This window comes from Oncorhynchus kisutch, linkage group LG17 (assembly GCF_002021735.2).
Source record: "Oncorhynchus kisutch isolate 150728-3 linkage group LG17, Okis_V2, whole genome shotgun sequence".
In the NCBI taxonomy this organism is placed as follows: Eukaryota; Metazoa; Chordata; class Actinopteri; order Salmoniformes; family Salmonidae; genus Oncorhynchus; species Oncorhynchus kisutch.
In genome coordinates this window covers 54,498,465-54,520,324 of record NC_034190.2, presented here as the reverse complement: position 1 = coordinate 54,520,324, position 21,860 = coordinate 54,498,465, and the positions used below count along the sequence as shown (strand labels likewise).

The following is a 21,860-nucleotide window of genomic DNA, read 5'->3' as shown; positions in this document are numbered from 1 at the left end:
AGTCAACACTCCCTTCAAGTTATGACAGGGTAGAGCATAGCCTCAGGCTTTCATAATATCTTGCACACAAGTAATGCAAAGTCTTCCTTAGTCAAGAAAATAGAAACAAACCTAATCATCCTGTATGTTGCTTCCCTATCATGTTCACAGTTGGGATTGAGAGTAAAGTATACATGCTACAGCAGTAAGGCTCCCTCCCTGAATATCTTATTGAGGTAAGTCTTGGAGGGCCCCTGTATGGAAGACTGGAAGCCCTCTAGAGACAGGCCTAATGGTAGAAGTGGTGATAGGGGCAGTTGGACAGAGAGCAATTAGACTTCCCTCAGATAGAAAACGGCTGTGTAAAATCAATGTACAGTCGTGGCCAAAAGTTGAGAAAGACACAAATATAAATTTTCAAAGTCTGCTGCCTCAGTTTGTATGATGGCAATTTGCATATACTCCAGAACGTTATGAAGAGTGATTAGATGAATTGCAATTAATTGCAAAGTCCCTCTTTGCCATGCAAATGAACTGAATCCCCAAAAAACATTTCCACTGCATTTCAGCCCTGCCACAAAAGGACCAGCTGACATCATGTCAGTGATTCTCTCGTTAACACAGGTGTGAGTGTTGATGAGGACAAGGCTGGAGATCACTGTCATGCTAATTTTGAGTTCGAATAACAGACTGGAAGCTTCAAAAAGGAGGGTGGTGCTTGGAATCATTGTTCCAAGGAGGGTGGTGGGTGGTCCAAGGAGGGTGGTGCTTGGAATCATTACTGCCAGTAAGATTGCACCTAAATCAACCATTTATCGGATCATCAAGAACTTCAAGGAGAGCGGTTCAATTGTTGTGAAGAAGAATTCAGGGCGCCCAAGAAAGTCCAGCTAGTGTCAGGACCGTCTCCTAAAGTTGATTCAGCTTCGGGATCGGGGCACCACCAGTACAGAGCTTGCTCAGGAATCGCAGCAGGCAGTTGTGAGTGCATCTGCACGTACAGTGAGGCAAAGGCTTTTGGAGGATGGCCTGGTGTCAAGAAGGCCAGCAAAGTAGTCACTTCTCTCCAGGAAAAACATCAGGGACAGACTGATATTCTGCAAAAGGTACAGGGATTGGACTGCTGATGACTGGGGTAAAGTAATTTTCTCTTACGAATCCCCTTTCCGATTGTTTGGGGCATCTGGAAAAAAGCTTGTCCGGAGAAGACGAGGTGAGCGCTACCATCAGTCCTGTGTCATGCCAACAGTAAAGCATCCTAAGACCATTCATGTGAGGGGTTGCTTCTCAGCCAAAGGGAGTGGGCTCACTCACAATTTTGTCTAAGAACACAGCCATGAATAAAGAATGGTACCAACACATCCTCCGAGAGCAACTTCTCCCAACCATCCAGGAAAAGTTTGGTGACGAACAATGCCTTTTCCAGCATGACGGAGCACCTTGCCATAAGGCAAAAGTGATAACTAAGTGGCTCGGGGAACAAAATATCGATATTTGGGGTATAGCCAGGAAACTCCCCAGATCTTAATTCCATTGAGAACTTGTGGTCAATCCTCAAGAGGAGGGTGGACAAACAAAAACCCACAAATTCTGACAAACTCCAAGCATTGATTATGCAAGAATGGGCTGCCATCAGTCAGGATGTGGCCCAGAAGACAGTATGCCAGGGCGGATTGCAGAGGTCTTGAAAAAGAAGGGTCAACACTGCAAATATTGACTCTTTGCATCAACTTCATGTAATTGTCAATAAAAGCCTTTGACACTTATGAAATGCTTGTAATTATACTTCAGTATTCCATAGTATCATCTAAAAAAAATACCTAGACACTGAGGCAGCAGACTTTGTGAAAATTAATATTTGTGTCATTCTCAAAACTTTTGGCCACGACTGTACAAAGCAACCCAACATGGCATCAGTGTTTTCATTTCGCATAATTCGAGAGGGCTGACATGATTGAGCCAAAACAGAATCTTACACATACGCAAGAGTGAAGATGTAATGGTGTCTCTCTGTGGGTACATGTCTATATTTCCATATCATCATCATAATGACCAGGGTGAGACCACAGACTATGAATTAGAACACAATCAACCACAACCACCATTGTGCACCCACTACAAAACCACCACATATGCCTGGCCTATAAGCCAATGATGGACCTTCACTCACACAACTGGTTTAAATGCAATAAGTGGCGGACTCCATGATTATGGAGCCTGAAGGTGTTCTTGGGAGGGTCCCCTAAGAAAAAAAGTCAGCTTAACAGAAAGGTGGATCACAATTTGGGCTAACACGTATTTTTACAGTCATAATTAGTATCAATGTATTTACCTGGAATTAAGAAACTGTATGGGTCCCTCAATACTTCTTAGAATTCAACAATGTTTTGTGAATAGCATTTTATTTTACTAGCTTGTTAAAGTTCAATTTACAAATGGTCTTTTTAGAAAGAAATATTCAAAAACGTATTTGTACAATTATTTTCAGGCAACATAAAATTGCAAATAAAGTATGTACAGCGATGAGAAATTAAAACAAGTAAATGTTACATTTCTATCAATAGGTGACCTGGTAAGAGTGGAACAATTTATCAATTGATCACTTAATGACAGCTATGCCAACACCAGAGGCTGCAAAGATAATTTAAACCTGGGTGTGTTCGGAAAACATAAAAAAATAAATGTTTTGCAACAGAAAACAAAAGTAAGCATTTCGAATTGGACAAGTCCAGGTAGTCCCTTCCTGTTTTACTTATTTTTTTTCTTCAACATTGGGTGCCACATTTTTTATACATTTGGTGCCTAATGAACATGACCCTCAACTGGGACCTGACAAGAGCTTCTAAATAAATAACAAGGGCTGAGCAACTAGTCAGAGTGCAGCATCTTGACACAGATACAAACCAAGCTAAAAACGAAAGTGGAGCCATTTTAACGGTCAACAACGTCGTCAGTGTGGATATATACGCGACACCAAAATCTGTCCCTGTCCAAATGTACAATATGAATACCCCCAAAAAGTTCAAACATTTTCCATACTATATTATGTCCATAAAAATAATCACATTTAAATTATAGCATTAACTCTGCTGCCAATGGCATAGATATAGACCATATTCTATTTTCTCTGACAGAGACATTGGTTACAGTAAGTATATACAAGAAATATAACATCTTCAATAAAATAATGCTACTGTTTATCAAGAGTTAACTTCACTGATCCCTTTGTTGTCATCATCCTCGGGACAGTTTACAGTACTTTGTGCTAACACTTCAGAGTAATTAGATGAATCCTTGTGCTCATTTGAATATCGAAACATTAAAATCAAATCGCAAAGAGGTCTTGTGAGTTGGCTGGGTCAACAGGAGGCAATCTCCCACTATTAATATTACTGAATATATATTAATACTTTAAAAGGCTTAAAAAATTCCAACCTGTTGACTCGGGATGCAGATTGGAAAACACAAAAAAACTCTTGAGATTAGATAAAGTTAGCTTGTTTCTCCCGACTCAGATTAAAACTCCCCTTCCTATTCATTTTTAACAAAACTCCCTGCATTTTAACACTTGTCAACAGATCAAACTCCCGAGGAAATAACAAAGACAAAATCAAAACATAAAAAAATAGATAAGGAGTTTAAAAAAATCAAAACATGGCATGCCATTGCTCCATTAAATACTGCATGATGCGTAGGCCGGAATGCTTTCAATTCTTGAATACCTGATATTAGTGAGTAATACAATAAATCACTATGCGTCATAGTGCAGTAATACAGTACTCACACTAGCCTACAGTAATTGCACATTCGCCGCATGCAAGGGGGGCTAAGGCAAAGGGCAGCCCATACCATCCATCTTTCCATCCATCCCTATCATTTCACTCTTCTCTCCTCCTTGATGCAGTGCCTTCTGTTCCTAGCTGCAATACCAGACACGCTGTCTGACGAAGATACCACACTGGCGTTGCAGTCCAAGGCAAAGTGGATAAAGAAGAAGAATGTCTGCTACAAGCGTTTTTTGCGTTAATCCAGTTGATAATAGCCCGGTGTGAGCATTGTCGTGGTGGCGGACATATTTTTGTTAGGTCATATCTTGTCTGATGTCACCATCCCCACACTCCTCTCTAGGTTCCCAGCAATGAATTACCAGGTTAGTGACAGGTTGCCAGGTCAGTGACAGCAGTGTCATGTCACAGGGGGGGGGGGGGGGGGGGGGGGGCTATACAGGACACCACGGACCCTGTGGGATCCAGACACTTGATGTTCCTGTGCTGGAATGTTCCATTCGGGGACATGGTTGGGGGGGGTACCACACTTATGTCTATGACTCCTGGATGGGAGAGGAGAGCAGAGAGCTCCCTGTTCTTCCTCCTCCCCCATTCTACCTTAACCATTCATTCATGATCTCTAGTCACCGAGGCTTCAGTATATCGCTAATACAAAATAAATTGCTCTACTAGGAATAAAAACACAGCACCCCTTTCTTTTATAGATCTCCGTCTTGGGGTGGTAGACACAACTTGAAGAGCCTGTGGGAAAGGAGGAAAAATAAGAAATGAAGATCTGGACTTAGCGTAGCATGAATCCAGACCTGTTTGTGCTGTCGAATCCAACAGCACAAACAGACCTGGAACCAGGTTAGTACTTTCAAACTACTTTGGAACTATTGTCTGTACCTTGGGGCTGCGGGTGGCATCTGATCCATCACTTTGAGGTTTTTAGCCGAGATCTCTACCCTGGTGCCCTATCAGAGAAGAGAGGGTGAGACAATGTTGACATATGTGCCCACGTAGTTCTAGCTCCTGTACCCAAATCATCTATCTGCTCAGTGTACCTAAAGTTGTATTCCTACTTAATGCCTTTAGGTTAAGAGCGACCCACACTTATTGGTGAAAAACAACTATGTGTAAACTAAATGTCCCCTGTTCCACTGCATCGTATGTAGTGAATGTTTTAGAATTAACCAAGGTTAAAAGTGAAGTCTTGTTTGCCACTTCGGTACTGCTTGGTAAGGCTATGGTATACAGTAGGTGGAAGTTGCCTCCTTTCATGTTCAGTTTCCATTAAATATTAACAAAGGTGATCGAGAGAGATCTGTGTTGTAATTATTATGCACCAAACGGAAGAAAACGGACTGAAACATGGAGGGACTATCTGAATTTGTCCTATAAGAAACATTCGGTTTCCATTGCAAAATGTTTTGTTACGGTGTGCCCTAATGAATACGACCCAGGTCCGAGATCTGTTGCTAAGGATGTAAAGCGCTGAAGGGTGTGTTCAGGGCACCTGTTTCCGCATGATGTCCATGGTCTGCATGATGCAGCGGGGCATGAGGCTGTGGTTCCGCGCCAGGATCATGGCCTGCTCCAGGGTCACGCTCAGGGTGCACCTACTCAACACAAAAGGTCAGAGGTTAGTAGGTCAACGGTCTTTTAACTATGTGTCATGCGAGAACAGTGTTATGTAAAGGCTGCTGTGTGGAGGCTAATAGGGGAAGGGGTTGAAAATACACCATTTTGAGGTGGGTAAAGGCATACATTGCGTAATGCATGTTTAAGCGATACATCTGACACAGCAATGCATAGACATTCATGAGTGTTTGCTCAAGCTGACACGTAAACTGTCAGCCCTTATGTGTCACTTTCAAGTTCAAACGACTGACCTTTGCATGCCGGTGGCACACATGGTGATGTGGCAGGCGCCCAGGCGGTTGCACAGCTCCGAGGACACACACAGCACGCTGACGCCTGACAGGTGGCCCGCTGCGTTGGGACGCACATTCAGGTACGAGTGCATCAGGCGACATAGGTCGTCCAGGGTGTTAAGGGGTCGTAGGAGCTGGGAGGGACAGAGGTTTAGGGGTTAAAATCTTAAAGGTGTACTCCAACTTTCCTTTCAAAAGCACTGCCCCTGGGCCTCCCGAGTGGCGCAGTGGTCTAAGGCACTGCATCGCCGTTTTAGCTGTGCCACTACAGATTCTGGGTTCGAATCCAGGCTCTTTTGTTAGGAGAGGGTTTGGACGGCAGGGATGTCCTTGTCACATCGCCACAGGCTGGGCGCAGTGCACAGCGACACGGTCGCCAGGTGTACGGTGTTTCCTCCGACACATTGGTGTGGCTGGCTTCTGGGTTAAGTGGGCATTGTGTCAAGAAGAAGTGCGGCTTGGTTGGGTTGTGTTTCGGAGGACGCACAGCTCTCAACCTTCACCTCTCCCGAGTCCATACGGGAGTTGCAGCGATGAGACAAAACTGTAACTACGAAATTGGATACCCCGAAATTGGGGAGAAATAGGGGGTAAACATAAAAAATTTAAATATATATTTAAGTACTGCCCCTGAGCTTGTTTGTAAACAGAGAGCCATTTTGATTTCTGTTTACCTGGTCTATCTTCATAGCCGTGGTGTTAGAGTCAGTGGGTAGATTTGACTTCTCCAGGTAAAAAGCCCTGTTAGAACACAATGAGTTATCATTCAATATGAACGCAATTGACCAATGAATTGACCTGTTGATATTTTATTTACTCTGTAAAAACTTCAGACAAAAGTCAATTTCTACAGCTAATACAGTAGCCAAACTAATCAACATAGGAATAAAGTTGTACAATACAGTGGTGGGTAGTACAATACATATTACCATATGTCAGGTGACAACCTGGGTTTGACTATGTCAGTGGGTAGTACAATACATATTACCATATGTCAGGTGACAACCTGGGTTTGACTATGTCAGTGGGTAGTACAATACATATTACCATATGTCAGGTGACAACCTGGGTTTGACTATGTCAGTGGGTAGTACAATACATATTACCATATGTCAGGTGACAACCTGGGTTTGACTATGTCAGTGGGTAGTACAATGAATATGACTGTATATAAAGTGTGTAGATTTCTACCTGAGTTTTCGGTAGTAGGCTTTAACCTTCTCGAGTGAGACGGCGTTGGTACGCTGCTGGAACTCCTCCATGGACACGCAGTCCTGTTGGGACACTCCCTCTGGCCTCTCCAGGGCTGACCATGGGACAGAGGTAGCACATTAACAACACAGTACACCCACCCACCCACACACACATACATACATACATTCCATGACCTGCGCTCACATTCTATGACCTGCGCTCACATTCTATGACCTGCCCTCAGCATGTTTGCGTGTATGTGGGACAAGTAACCACATTGTGACCTACACATCGATAACAATTCACATCTAAAAGTGACAGCTCTACCAAAGTCCGTCTCTGACAAGTGAATCTGTATTTAATTCAACAACTGTATTCCATAGAAGCGGCCTATAGGTGGCGCTAACAGCCCGTTTATTCCTAGTTCTCTGACTGCAGTACGGTATTACATTTCATCACAGGCTTCTTCTTTGAGGCAGCCACTTAACAACGTGAGCCTTCCCTACAGGGTTATTGTCCCAATTGGCACGTGTATGGAAAATGAATGGTTCCCTAGCACAGGGAATCAAGCATTATTCCAGCCACTTATACTGGCCCGGTGCAGGTCGAAAGAGCGCCGCAGTGAAAAAACAGAGGGGGAGCGGCTAGATAAGCACAGAATACATTTCCCGGTTAGACTTACACAGTCCGTCACTCAAATGGTAGTTACGACAATGTAAATGGCCAATTAGTATTATGTTTGTGAAACTCCATAGCCACTTTCACGCTGGCATTTTCACTAGAACATTTAGCACCTAATCAGTTAGGAGATTAAGAGATACTGATTCAATGCCCCCTGCTAGTGTACTGTAAATTATTATAGATATATGGGGCTAAATCCCAAACAGCCCCCTATTCCATATACGATAGATTACTTTTGTGCACATTTGGGATGCAGACATGATCATAGTGTAGACCGAGAGGTTGGCAGGACTTCTCCGGGAATGTTACAGGTGAATAAATGAAGAAATTGTTCCATACATCTAATTTCTACTGTATCTGCAACACTGTGTGCATAGTCAAGATTATAGTAAATTGATAGGGTAAATTCCTCTACATTGTGAAGATCGGTGTATTTGTGAACCTGCAACATATTTCTTTAACGTTTGCTTAGTGCATTTCATCAAATTCCATCCAATGCCAATTGACTTGACTCGACTCAATTCAGTGAACTGTGATTCAATTAGGATTTGATGACAATCCAACTGGACTCATATGAATTCAGCTAACTTTGAGTCAATGATGATTCGACTCAACTCAGCGACACTTTGATTGGTTGATGATTTGACTCGGAGTCGACTCAATTGAGTTCAGCCACCTTTGCGTGGAGGTAGACTAGAGGGCTGTTCTGTTCCTACTCACCCCTGGTGAAGAGCACGGTGTGCAGTTTGAGGCTGCCCCCGTTCTGCAAGCGAGTGGGGAGCTCACTGAAGTGGCAGCTGTCCAGATACAGGGTGACCTTTAGGGCCTGCCGGCTGCCCTCCACGTGGTAACACACCGGCGTGTCTGGGGAACACAACACTGCTTAGTTTGGCTTAATGTTAAATGAGTTCATAGAGTTCTGTGCCTGTATTTATTAACCGTCTAAAAAGGCAGAGCGCTGATCAGTTTGGCCCTTCAGATCATAACAGAAGCTGATCATTATGGACAGAGAGGAGCTGATCCGAGATCAGCACACCTACTCTTAGACGCTTGATAAATACGGGCCCTGGTTGCTTTTCCCTTCACTTAGGCCTGAGGTGACTAGTACACACTGGACCACTGACGTAGCACGACGGTTTACTCACAGATAACAGTGATCAGAATGTTGCATTTAAATCCTGTTACACAAATACAACATTAGTACTCGGCGTTCTATACTTGGCAACATCCACCAATCCATTACATATTTCATTTGATGGGTTGGTAGTTAATCAGACATAGGCATCATTGGTATGTATTCTTGCTTCAGTGGCCCACCAACACCATCCAAAGCTATGGGGGAAACCCTAAGAACACAACCCCCTGTGAGGTCAGCGCATCGTCTCCTGAAGACCATCTACCCATAATCCTTTTGGATTGAGTGTGATGGTTTAGACGAACCCTTCCTCTCTGCTTGCTGAACAGCCTTTTATCAAATCAATACTGTCAGGCGAGCTCACAGCCACAAACAGACTGATTGCCTAAGCAACGGCCGCGCCATTCTGCTGAAGTGGGCATGTTTTCCAAAAAGCGATTTCAGTGTAAAAAGGTTTTTAAAGGAGGGGGGTAGGAAGGGGTGTGTGTGTGTGTGCGTATACAGTAACCTAGAATAGTACATCCCTGTTTTATCCGTGGCTTTCTCCCCCAGAATGTGAAATGCAACTGATGCGCTTGCTTAGAGCAGCAATCTCGGCTCACCATATTGCAGTTCTTGAAAAGGAACAGACTGGAAAGTACAAGTCTTTCAGCGAAGCTGGGTTTGACCGAGGTGTTTCATTGAAATTAAGCTGCAATTGTATGACGGGGAAAACTCTGGGTCTACAGTAACAAAGCCCTTTGTTGTGGTTGACATGCAAGGTGTGTGTGTGTCTCCAACCGCCACACGTAATCACCACTGACAACTCCGTTGACTGGCCACCGTTGCTAAGAAAATATGTGGTTGCTATGGGAAAGGGTCTACTTACTTGCGACCAGGCATTCATCCTCCAGCTGGCGGAAGAACACAGTGACTTTGTCCAGGTCCAACAGGGCCGCCTTGGTATCCTCCAGCATCGTCCTCTCCTCCTTCTACACGGTAGAGAGAAACCAAAGAGCTCAGCTAACAGGCCAGGGGCCGTATTCACAAAGCGTCTCAGATTAGGAGTGTTGATATAGAGTCGGTTTTTCCTTTTAGATCCTAATAAAGACGATTGTGTGGACAGTGGGGACCTGATCCTAGATCAGCACTCTGAGACTCTTAGTGAATATGAGCCCAGGGCTCACTGTTTTTTGCTTAGCGGCCAATGGAGACAGCGGAGTGTGGAAAGAGGACTCAGACAGTCAATGGCACCCTTCTTTCTGGATCAACACAGTACAGAGCCATTATAGTTACACCCTTATACTATTCTATTGGTGATTCCTTGATGGCTAGACATTTCTACATTGGTGCCCGTCTGCCTATGGGACATTGCTGTTTTGAATTGTGTTTTTAATGTGCGTTTCAAAAAACATATTTTTACTGGAGATAAAACATCTATGAAAAACAGGTATTTTGACCTCGACGGAGTAAAAGACAAAAGTTCAAATAGAAATGAAATGGTTTCATATTATTGGTTAAACTTAAATCAAGCACAACCACTAGTGACCCAAGTCCGCCGACTGTCCAAAGGTAAATAAATAACATCAGTAAAGGTTTAAAGTGTTTGTTCAAAGCAGCAGGGCTCTACAGCCCTGTTCCTGTCGTGCCACTCTCCTGTAGGTCATCACTCCAACCCCACTTTCAGCTTATCAACCAGCTAGCCATTAGAACCAGGCGCGCTAGATCAGGGTAGAAGCGAAAACCTACAACATGGTAGCTCTCCAGGAACAGGGTCGAGGAGCCCTGCTTTACAGTCGCCGTCTCTTACCACGTGGGGCGCCAGTGAGGCCTGGAAGTTGAGCAGCACGCCAATGGCGGCCGCCTGTTCCAGCCACTTGCGGCTCGTCTCCTTGCTGTCCTCCTCGTACTCGCCGGCGTTGTTGAAGCGGGCACGCAGTGCCGCCAGGAGCTGCTCGGAAAGAGTGCACACGGCACCCGCCGCACTCTGGCAGAAAATCACGTCCCGCCGCAGCTGCAGAGCCGTGTCTGGGGTGGGGAGGAGGATTCTTTTTTAACCTTTACTTCACTAGGCAAGTCAGTTAAGAACCCCTAACCCGGACGACGCTGGGCCAATTGTGCGCCGCCCTATGGGATTCCCAATCACGGCCGGTCGTGATACAGCCTGGAATCGAACCAGGTTCTGTAGTGACGCCTCTAGCACTGAAATGCGGTGCCTGAGACCGCTACGCCACTCGGGGGAAGGGGAAAATAAGATGAGCATTTTATTTTCAGAGAAATTTGCTTTACTAACTTCTTACAGGACATTTACAAAATCAGCAACGTACAAACAATATGGAAGGCAGGGGATAGACTATACAGGGAATTTTCCAAGTGACTAGAGGGAGGAGCACAGAGGAGAATAGTGGAAAGAGGTGAGCGATAGGCCGGTGGAAGAGAGGTAAGAGGAAGGGAGCAAATTGAAAAATTAAATTCTAGAGAGAGAGAGGTGGGAAGGGTAAAAGAAAGAGGGGAAAGAAAGAGCACGAGACGGGCGGTAGACGGGCTTTTTGGCAACCGTTCTTGCCATCAACCGGACTGTCCTCAGAGTGGTGTGTATAAACTCTAATCAAACATAGCCAGGGGGTTTACAATCTGCTCTATCACACTGACTCATTCATGAGGACAGGACCATTAACAGCCGCCATATGGCACAGCACACTTCAAAGGGAACACACACACACACACACGGCTGACATAAGGCTTACCTGTACATTTGAGCAGGGCCAGAAGCAGCTGGTTCTTCCCATCTACAGAAAAATGTGGATTTTATTACCTAAGTGATGCGCATGTGTTTCTACTGTAGCTATGTGTTTGTGTGTGCGCGATGCATGTGTTACATGTGTGCTTATGGTGCGAGTGCGTTTTCTACTGACCATCCACAAATCTCTGTAGGCTCTCCACCAGTGTCTTGATGGAGCTGGGCAGGTTCCAAGGGTCCTCCTGGATGTTTTTGTGGATGATGTAACGACAGCGTACCGTCCAGTCCTCAGTGTGACGGAACTCTGTTCAGAAAACATGACGTGTCAATGAATTAGCAATATAAAATTCTAGGACAATTCTTCAGTGTAACACCATTTCATATCTATCTATCTATATACACACACACACACACACATTTCTCAGTGATTCCCAGGCAAGTCTCTTTCTCTCTCTAAACAAACATCCACTCAGGCATACCTTACACACTCACACACACTAAATGTAGCGGGCACCTGGCTGAGTGTGGTCGGGGTGAAAGTGCTTGGTTTCCTCGCAGGCCTTGGTCATGACGGGCCCTTTGAGCAGGCTATTGATGGAATCCACCTGCAAATGACAGTCACAACCAGTCAGACAGAGGCTGGCCTCAGTCCTTCAACAACAACAACAGGAAACTGGGGCCCCGGGTAATTGACGGAAGCCAAAATGGCCGAGTATGGGAGAGGTCAAAGGGCATGAGATGTGTAAGAGGAGATGCGAGGAAGATGACAAAGAGATTGCAAAACAAAGTACTGCAGATGATTACTACTACTGATTACGATAAACATGATCTGTGCCAAATGTTTCTGAAGGCTAATGGAAAAGCTGTGTGTGTATGTGAGAGAGAGGGAGAGAAAGCGAGAGTGAGTGAGTGAGTGAGTGAGTGAGTGAGTGAGTGAGAGAGAGAGAGAGAGAGAGAGAGAGAGAACGTCTGTGTAAGTGTGTGTACGCATGTTGGTGTATGATATTAGTGCCAAACAGTGTTTACATTACACACAACACCGTGGTAACCATTAAAAGCATGGCTTACAAAAACAGAGTGAGATGTGGGTTGGCAAAGCCATTGAAGCTGATTGCACAGAGGATAGTGGTAGAGATGCTGCACCTGGTTGAAAAGGTGCTCCAGACAGCCATGCAGCTTGTCCTGCTTGTCTGAGGGAATCCTCATGTCACAGGGCAGCTCGTCACCTGAGAAAGAAAGAAGGAAAGAAAGAGACCGGATGAAAGCAAAAGACCAGAAGAAAGAAAAATAAATAAAGAATAAACTGGACACCATTTACAAGGAGATTCTGAACATTTTCCCACATAAGGCAAACCAATGTGGCTTCTTTAATGCTAGAGGGGTATGAACATCTTAGTCTAGTCTTCATTAACTGTTTCTTACCTGAACCCATCTCGTCACTCCCCAGGTAAGAGCTGTTGCTACGCACACTTGTGTATGACAGGACAGAATCCCTGTTACTGTTACATTCACTGCAACACACACAGACAGGAGTTCATACACACACAGAGAGAAAGAGACAGCGAGAGACACACAGCGAGAGAGACACAGAGAGAGAGAGACACAGAGAGAAACAGTTAAATAACAAACCAGAGTTCATTCCCTACAGAAAAAGTCAAATGTGGAGTCTGTCTTGTAATTATCCAGTCAAATAATCCGACTGACTGTATGAAATACAGTCAGAGAGAGCAGTAATCAAATGCTTCTCACAAACAACATCAACTTACTTCATTGGCGTGACTAAAATGCATTCCACCGAACTATTGTAACGTGTGGCTACACCAGTGTGCCAAACAAGAATTTGATTAATAAACACCAGGTAAGTTGAAGTCAAATGATAGTTAAACATTAAAAGGAGATGCCTCCACCATCCCAAAAGATTTAACATATAGTTATGCCTTAAAAGGTTCGAAAAACATATACATTTAGATATGCGTTTCCATTTGTTGTCAGTGGCTAGTTTAACAAAACCAAAGAGTGGATTGCTGTCACTCCTTGTCCTTATGGTAAGGAAAAACATATGTGCTTTCACTGAACTACGCCTTTAACGCTGAAGATTTATTCTCTTCCTATTTTCAATGCATTTTAATAGCTAGATATGTGTCTCATCTTGCCTAAAATGCCTTTGGATGGCTTTGCTGGATATTTTCAACGGAAGGTCTTAAAAAGATGATGAGTGTGAGCGCAGAGAAGATTTACTGTGTTGCAAATTGCAGATTACACAGCTACTCTTTGTGAATGTTGTGTGTGTACGTCTTGGCATTATGATGTCAATGCTGAATCATACGAATTTAAGGAGACAGAAGTAGCATTGTCATCGCGCTTCCTGTTAAAATAAATCGCTTTGTTTTGTGATCCTATAATCATCGAGCTCGGCAAAAAAAAATAAGTCCCACAATGTGAACTGGATGCAACGCCAGCATGATGCAACGCCAGCATAATGCAGTCCTTTAGGCAAACTCCAAAACAGGCCCTTTACTGAGGAGTGGCTTCCGTCTGACCACCCTACCATAAAGGCCTGATTGGTGGAGTGTTGCAGAGATGGTTGTCCTTCTGGAAGGTTCTCCCATCTCCACAGAGGTAATCCAGAGCTCTGTCAGAGTGACCATCAGAACTTCTTCACCGAACTTCTTCCATTTAAGAATGGAGGCCACTGTGTTCTTGGGGACCGTCAATGCTGCAGAAGCTTTTCTGTACCCTTCCGCAGATCTGTGCCTCGACACAATCCTGTCTCGGAGCTCTACAGAGAATTAATTTGACCCCATGGCTTGGTTTTTGCTCTGACATGCAGTGTCAACTGCGGGACCTTATGTGGACAGGTGTGTACCTTTCCAAATCATGTCCAATAAATTGAATTTACCCACAGGTGTACTCCAATCAAGTTGTAGAAACATCAAGGATGATCAATGGAAACGGGATGCACCGGAGCTCAATTTCAAGTCTCATAGCAAAGGGTCTAAATAATTATATAAATAACTTGTTTTTATTTTTAATACATTTGCAAACATTTCTAAAAACCTGTTTTCGCTTTGTCATTATGGGGTATTGTCTGTAGATTGATGAAAAAATAATATTGTATCAAATTGAGCACACAGCCATGCAATCTCCATAGACAAACATTGGCAGTAGAATGGCCTTACTGAAGAGCTGTGACTCTCAATGTGGCACCGTCATAGGACGCCACCTTTCCAACAAGTCAGTCCGTCAAATTTCTGCCCTGCTATGCCCGGGTCAACTGTAAGTGCTGTTATTGTGAAGTGAAAATGTCTAGAAGCAACAACGGCTCAGCCGCAAAGTAGTAAGCTACACAAGCTCACAGAATTTGACTGCCAAGTGTTAAAGCTTGTAAAAATTGTGTCCTCGGGTCCAAACTAACTCTGGAAGCAACGTCAGCACAAGAACTGTTCGTCGGGAGCTTCATGAAATGGGTTTCCATGGCCAAGCAGCCGAACACAAGCCTAAGATCACCATACGCAATGCTAAATGTTTGGCTGGAGTGGTGGGAAGACCGAATCTGGGTTTGGTGGATGCCTTGAGAGCGTTACCTACCCGAATGCATAGTGCCAACTGTAAAGTTTGGTGGAGGAGTAATAATGGTCTGGGGCTGGCTCATGGTTCTGGCTAGGCCCCTTAGTTCCAATGAAGGGAAATCTTAACGCTACAGCATAAAATGACATTTTATGTGCTTCCAACTTTGTGGTAACAGTTTGGGGAAGGCCCTTTCCTGTTTCAGCATGAGATCCATACAAAAAATGTTTGTCGAGACTGGTGTGGAAGAAACTTTTATTTAATAATTGTTTTATTTAATTGGGCAAGTCAGTTAAGAACAAATTATTATTTACAATGACGGCCTACCCGGGCCAAACCCGGAAGATGTTGGGCCAATTGTGTGCCACCCTATGGGACTCCCAATCACAGCTGGATGTGATGCAGTCTGGATTCAAACCAGGTACTGCGGTGACACCGCTTGCAATGAGATGCAGTGTCTTAGACCACTGCGCAACTCTGGAACTTGACTGGTCTGCACCAACCCCATCGCACACCTTTGGGATGAATGGAAACGCTGACTGAGAGCCAGGCCTAATCACCAAACATCCTTGCCCGACCTCACTAACAATCTTGTCGCTCCCCCAGAAATGTTCCAACATCTAGTGGAAAGCCTTCCCAGAAGAGTGGAGGCCATAGCAGCAAAGGAGGGGGACCAACTCCATATTATTGCCCATGATTTTGGAATGAGATCTTTGACAAACAGGTGTCCACATACTTTACAAGCAGGTGTCCACAGCCATGCGGTGTCTCATTAAATCTTGCAAAAATGTGCACATGTGGGTACCCAGACCCACGGGCAACTACGGCCCCTCATGATGAGTTCAGCATTTTGGGCTCCCATCCCCATCAAAGTTACCCATCCCTGGGTTAGGGGGTTCTTAGTGAGTCAGAGTCTTGTCTCTGACACTGTTTGCGTCTTATTGTGTCTCTAAATGGGATGCTGGATCATTCCCGACAAACTGGGACTGAAGTGCCAACCGTTACGTAATACACCCAGGGCTTTGGCTCTGACTCTCTCCTCCACGCACACGGTCACACTCACACAAGTTCTCCTGGGAGAGGGTTCTAAATTTAGTCGCATCTCGTGGCAGGTTTGGAGCGGCCCACCCTCACCAGATGTGACGAGACTGACTGTCTAAGAGACAAACAAACCAGACTGGTGGTGGGTGTACAATTACCTCTTTCTCTGTCTGCGTCCACCCATCCATCTGCTCATTCCTCTCCTCCTCCTTTCACTGTGGTGACCTCGAACCCTCTATTTTCCTCTCCAAGACTCTCCCCAAGCCTTTTGCTGTTGACCTTCACCTTCACCTTACCCTATCCTTCCTCCTTTGTGTTTTATCTGGCTCTCTTCATCTCTCCCCACCTATAGTTGCGTCTTTCTCTCCAATCATCATGAACGTCATGCATTTATAAAGTGCTTCTCGTCCCAGAGCACATTGGATGGCCGGACAACTCATCCCATCTCGTATCAAACCTATAGCACCCTCTCCATATATATTTCTACTAACAAGCTAAATGCACCCTATTCCCTATGTAGTGCACTACTTCTGGAAAGACTCATATACACGGTGTACAAAACATTAGGAACATCTTCCTAACAAGCCTCAATTCGTCGGGGCATGGACTCTAAACAAGGTGTTGAAAGCGTTCCACGTTGACTCCAATGCTTCTCACAATTGTGTCAAGTTGGTTGGATGTCCTTTGGGCAGTGGGCCATTCTTGATACAAACAGGAAACTGTTGAGCATGAAAAACCCAGCACCGTTGCAGTTCTTGACGCACTCAAACCGGTGTGCCTGGCGCCTACTACTGTATCCTGTTAAGAGGCACTTCAATCTTTTGTCCTGCCCATTCACCCTCTTAATGGGACACATACACAATCCATGTCTCAATTGTCTCAAAGCTTCAAAATCCTGATTTAACCTGGCTCCTCCACCTCATTTACACTGAGTTAGCAAGTGACATCAATAAGGGACCATAGCTTTCACCTGGTCAGTCTATAATGTTTTGCACACTCAGTGTAGTGCACTTATTTTGGCCAGAACCCATGAGGGTCTGGCCAAAAGTAGTGGACTGTATAGGGAATAGGGTGTCACTGCAGATGCAACCTGAGGGAGCTCACTAGACCCTGTACTGTGGGTGGCTGTTGGCTAGAAGGAGTTGCGCTTGCTGTTCTTGCTGTAATGACAGACTGGGCAGAGAGAGAGCGAGAGAAGCGCAAGCTACTCATTTAGCCTCTATTACACACTGCACTCTGCTCTTAGTGGGTGGTAGTGGGCGGAGACCGTGGACCGGTGCCTGAAAGACACTACCGCCGCTGCCAACAACCATCTGAATGAACTCAAGCTAGCGAGGAGGTAGCACAGTGACATCACTGAATACATTTCATGTTGAGCTCCCCGATTCCTTTTTTTTTTTTATGTGTGACTCGACTCCCCACATCTGGAACCTATTGGGAGAGTCGGAAGGAACCCGATGCCATCACAGTGGGCAATATAAATAAAAAGAGAGGGAGATCTTTGTTGTTGGTTTCACATGAAGCTGGCTCATGGAAACACCCATTTTTTTTTTTACTATACATTCAGTTTTCTATGCTTACTTTACCATGGTGAAACAGAGCACATTCTCATTTGCGATAATAATAAAAAAAAACATATCTTTTAAACTAGGCAAGTGGGTTAAGAACATATTCTTATTTACAATGGAGGCCAAACCCGGACGCCGCTGGGCCAATTGTGCACCGCCCAATCACGGTGATACAGCCTGGAATCGAACCAGGGTCTGTAGTGACGCCTCTAGCACTAAGACGCAGTGCCTTATACCGCTGCGCCACTCAGGAGCTGATCCAAGATCAGTGCCTAAGGGAAACGGAGTAGCATTGGAATGACGGAACCTGTTGTGAGGTCGCATTGGATAAGTGACACCTCTCCTCTGTCTTTCACCCACAAGATAATTGTCCACCACAGAAATAGAATCAGATAATCCTACCCCCAATTCTAACCTTAACCATTACAGTGGATGAAGACATATCTAAACATGGTTAGGGGTAATCTCCATCACCTCCTCCACCTTTTAACCCATTGCACTACTTTTAGTATTATGGTGATTTGTATTGTATTATGTACTTCTGCTTTGTCCTCCCTTAAGGGTTTTAGGCTGGGCATCCATAAAGCACTTTGTGTAAAAAAAAAAAAAGGCTCTATAATGTACATTTGATTGGGAAGAAGCACCAATTTCAAACGTCCAAGACAAATTTCCCTTGGGGGACAACAAAGTGAATCTTATCTCAACTCTCATCTTATCTTACCTGTACGAGTCCCTGTAGCTCATGGTATCGTGGCCCGAGTCCTCCTGGTCCTCCTCAGTCACCTTGAAGCAGACCCTCTTGATGCCCCCGTGCTCTGCTTTTTCCTGGTCCCCCTCCTCAGGGGCCACAGAGGGGGGCTGGCTGGCCTCGTAGGCTGGGGGCTCGCTGCCCTGCGGCTGGGTGGGCTCCGTGATGGACGACAGCAGGCTGCAGTTATCGACCGTCACATAGGAGGAGAAAACACATGAATAGTAAAGTAGAGGTGTTCTTATAATGTGGACTCACATGTATTGCTTTTATATGTGCACACATATCTTTTACACACACAGTAGAGAAGGTTTCCCCTCCTTCCAATGGGGCAGTGGCTTCACTGCCTGTTGCTCTTAGCCCAATCCATAAACAGTTTTGGAGTGACAAATTTCCCTGTTTTGAAAGTATCCACATTAAACAAGCAGAAAGGGCAGTCAGACAAAGGGGGTTTGGCGTGGGTCTCAGGAAGGCTGCCTGGGGACAATGGTTTCATAATATCTTGGCCTTCCAGCTTTCCATATTCATGCAGCATAATAACAGATCTTCAGAGGAAAATGTCAACGAATAGACTACAGGAACTAAAAATAAACGACGGTGATATATAATTTGGCGATTCTAAAACCACTCATGTCATTTTGGGTGCCTACATGTGTATTATTTGGGTACTCACCCTATTGGGGTACCTTGGGTAAAGCTGAACAATGAAATTCAGGTATTTAGCAATGATACGCATACATACAGTATATCGGGCTGCATTATATCGGTTCGTGGGCGTGTCTGGCTCGCGGGCCACCAGTTTGAGATCGCTGACATGGGTACTTAGCGAGGATTGTCACATATGTGTACTTACACATCTATCTGGGTGACGTACTGCCTCATTTCTCGGACAGCGATGTCAAGGCGGCTGTAGAGGCGGATGTATGCGTCCTGGATCTCCATGTCCTCCTGTTTGAGCAGGAAGCTGAGGCCTTTCCCCCGGTGGGCCTGCTGCCTCCTGTCTGGAGTGCCCTCTACAGAGCCCTCGATGTCCCACTCCCCCTCCTCTCCCAGACCGCTGCAGCTGTAGGACGGGGCGCCCATGCTTGTCACACAGTGCTGGGTGTGGGACATTGGGTTCAGGTTAGCTGTGGGGAGAGAGAAAATAGATAGATAGATAGAGGTAAAGAAAGGTAAATTAAGTGAAAGCAGCTGTACTTCACAGAAAAGAGGTAGAAATAGAGGGAAGAAAGAGAGAGAAAGAGAATCAACTCTTACTTCCAGAGACCCATATCTACACCAGATGTTCAGTCTTCATGCACAATAACACTCTGGTGAATATACGGCTTATCGTTTTGACAAAAACTGTGCTTTTAAATGAAGGGCCTTGTACATGTACATCTATGTACATTCAAACACTCCCTGAAACACTTCAGCGAGCAGGCCTTTCTAATCAACCTGGCCCGGGTATCCTGAAAGGATATTGACCTCATCCCGTCGTCCATGTTAAATAAGCATGCCCCATTCAAGAAATTTAGAACCAGCAACAGATATAGCCCTTTGTTCTCTCCAGACCTGACTGCCTTTAACCAACACAAAAACATCCTTTGGCGTTCTGCATTAGCACCGAACAGCCCCCGTGATATGCGACTTCTCAGGGAAGTTAGAAACCAATATACACAGTTAGAAAAGCCAAGGCTAGCTTTTTCAAGCAGAAATGTTCTTCCTGCAACACAAACTCAAAAATGTTCTGGGACACTGTAAAGTCCATGGAGAATAAGAACACCTCCTCCCAGCTGCCCACTGCACTGAGGATAGGAAACTCTGTCACCACCGATAAATCCACTATAATTGAGAATTTCAACAAGCATTTTTCTACGACTGGCCATGCTTTCCAGCTGGCTACCCCTACCCCGGTCAACAGCACTGCACCCCCCACATCAACTCGCCCAAGCCTTCCCCATTTCTCCTACTCCCAAATCCAGTCAGCTGATGTTCTGAAAGAGCAGCAAAATCTGGAAAAGCCTGTTCAACCTCTCTCGTGTCGTCTGAGATTCCCAAAGATTGGAAAGCAGCTGCGGTCATCCCCCTCTTCAAAAGGGGGGGGGGGGGAACAATCTTGACCCAAACTGCTACAGACCTATATCTATCCTACCCTGCCTTTCTAAGGTCTTCGAAAGCCAAGTCACCGATCACCGACCAGATCACCGACCATTTTGAATCCCACCGCACCTTCTCCGCTATGCAATCTGGTTTCAGAGCTGGTCATGGGTGCACCTCAGCCACGCTCAAGGTCCTATACGATATCTTAACCGCCATCGATAAGAAACAATACTGTGCAACCGTATTCATTGACCTGGCCAAGGCTTTCGACTCTGTCAAGCACCACATCCTCATTGGCAGACTCGTTAGCCTTGGTTTCTCAAATGATTGCCTCGCCTGGTTCACCAACTACTTCTCTGATAGAGTTCAGTGTGTCAAATCGGAAGGCCTGTTGTCCGGGCCTCTGGCAGTCTCTATGGGGGTGCCAGAGGGTTCAATTCTTGGGCCGACTCTCTTCTCTGTATACATCAATGATGTCGCTCTTGCTGCTAGTGAGTTTCTGATCCACCTCTACGCAGACGACACCATTCTGTATACTCCTGGCCCTTCTTTGGACACTGTGTTAACAACCCTCCAGACGAGCTTCGATGCCATACAACTCTCCAACTGCTCTTAAATACAAGTACAACTAAATGCATGCTCTTCAACCGATCGCTGCCTGCACGTCCAGCATCACTACTCTGGACTTGTGAATATGTGGACAACTACAAATACCTAGGTGTCTGGTTAGACTGTAAACTCTCCTTCCAGACTCACATCAAACATGTCCAATCCAAAGTTAAATCTAGAATTGGCTTCCTATTTCGCAACAACGCATCCTTCCCTCATGCTGCCAAACATACCCTCGTAAAACTGACCATCCTACCGATCCTCGACTTCGGCAATGTCATTTACAAAATAGCCTCCAATACCCTACTCAATAAATTGGATGCAGTCTATCACAGTGCCATCCGTTTTGTCACCAAAGCCCCATATACTACCCATCACCGCAACATGTATGCTCTCGTTGGCTGGCCTTCGCTTCATACTCGTCGCCAAACCCACTGGCTCCAGGTCATCTACAAGACCCTGCTAGGTAAAGTCCCCCCTTATCTCAGCTCGCTGGTCACTATAGCAGCACCCACCTGTAGCACACGCTCCAGCAGGTATATCTCTCTGGTCACCCCCAAAACCAATTCTTCCTTTGGCCACCTCTCCTTCCAGTTCTCTGCTGCCAAATACTGGAACAAAAATCTCTGAAACACTTATCTCCCTCACTAGCTTTAAGCACAAGCTGTCAGAGCAGCTCACAGATTACTGCACCTGTACATAGCCCATCTATAATTTAGCCCAAACAACTACCTCTTTATTTATTTAGCTCATTTGCACCCCATTATTTCTACTTCCACTGCAAATCTACCATTCCAGTGTCTTACTTGCTATATTGCATTTACGTCGCCACC

General features: G+C 45.2%; 1 protein-coding gene across 2 annotated transcripts in view; it reads right to left on the bottom strand.

Annotated features, from left to right (window-relative positions):
* Positions 1 to 2,362: 2,362 nt before the first annotated feature.
* Positions 2,363 to 21,860, bottom strand: part of LOC109907914 (phosphatidylinositol 3,4,5-trisphosphate-dependent Rac exchanger 1 protein) — a 107,227-nt gene continuing 87,729 nt past the window's right edge. For both annotated transcript variants that reach the window (XM_020506210.2, XM_031794099.1), the window contains 16 exons: positions 19,190 to 19,463; positions 18,310 to 18,516; positions 12,835 to 12,923; positions 12,556 to 12,638; positions 11,927 to 12,017; positions 11,588 to 11,716; positions 11,420 to 11,461; positions 10,483 to 10,700; positions 9,562 to 9,664; positions 8,279 to 8,422; positions 6,875 to 6,989; positions 6,358 to 6,424; positions 5,642 to 5,817; positions 5,266 to 5,368; positions 4,656 to 4,723; positions 2,363 to 4,508 (listed from right to left, as the gene is read on the bottom strand). In XM_020506210.2, the coding sequence (XP_020361799.1) occupies positions 4,466 to 4,508; positions 4,656 to 4,723; positions 5,266 to 5,368; positions 5,642 to 5,817; positions 6,358 to 6,424; positions 6,875 to 6,989; positions 8,279 to 8,422; positions 9,562 to 9,664; positions 10,483 to 10,700; positions 11,420 to 11,461; positions 11,588 to 11,716; positions 11,927 to 12,017; positions 12,556 to 12,638; positions 12,835 to 12,923; positions 18,310 to 18,516; positions 19,190 to 19,463 (1,952 nt within the window). In that variant the 3' untranslated portion in view covers positions 2,363 to 4,465. The remainder of the gene's footprint in view (positions 4,509 to 4,655; positions 4,724 to 5,265; positions 5,369 to 5,641; positions 5,818 to 6,357; positions 6,425 to 6,874; positions 6,990 to 8,278; positions 8,423 to 9,561; positions 9,665 to 10,482; positions 10,701 to 11,419; positions 11,462 to 11,587; positions 11,717 to 11,926; positions 12,018 to 12,555; positions 12,639 to 12,834; positions 12,924 to 18,309; positions 18,517 to 19,189; positions 19,464 to 21,860) is intronic.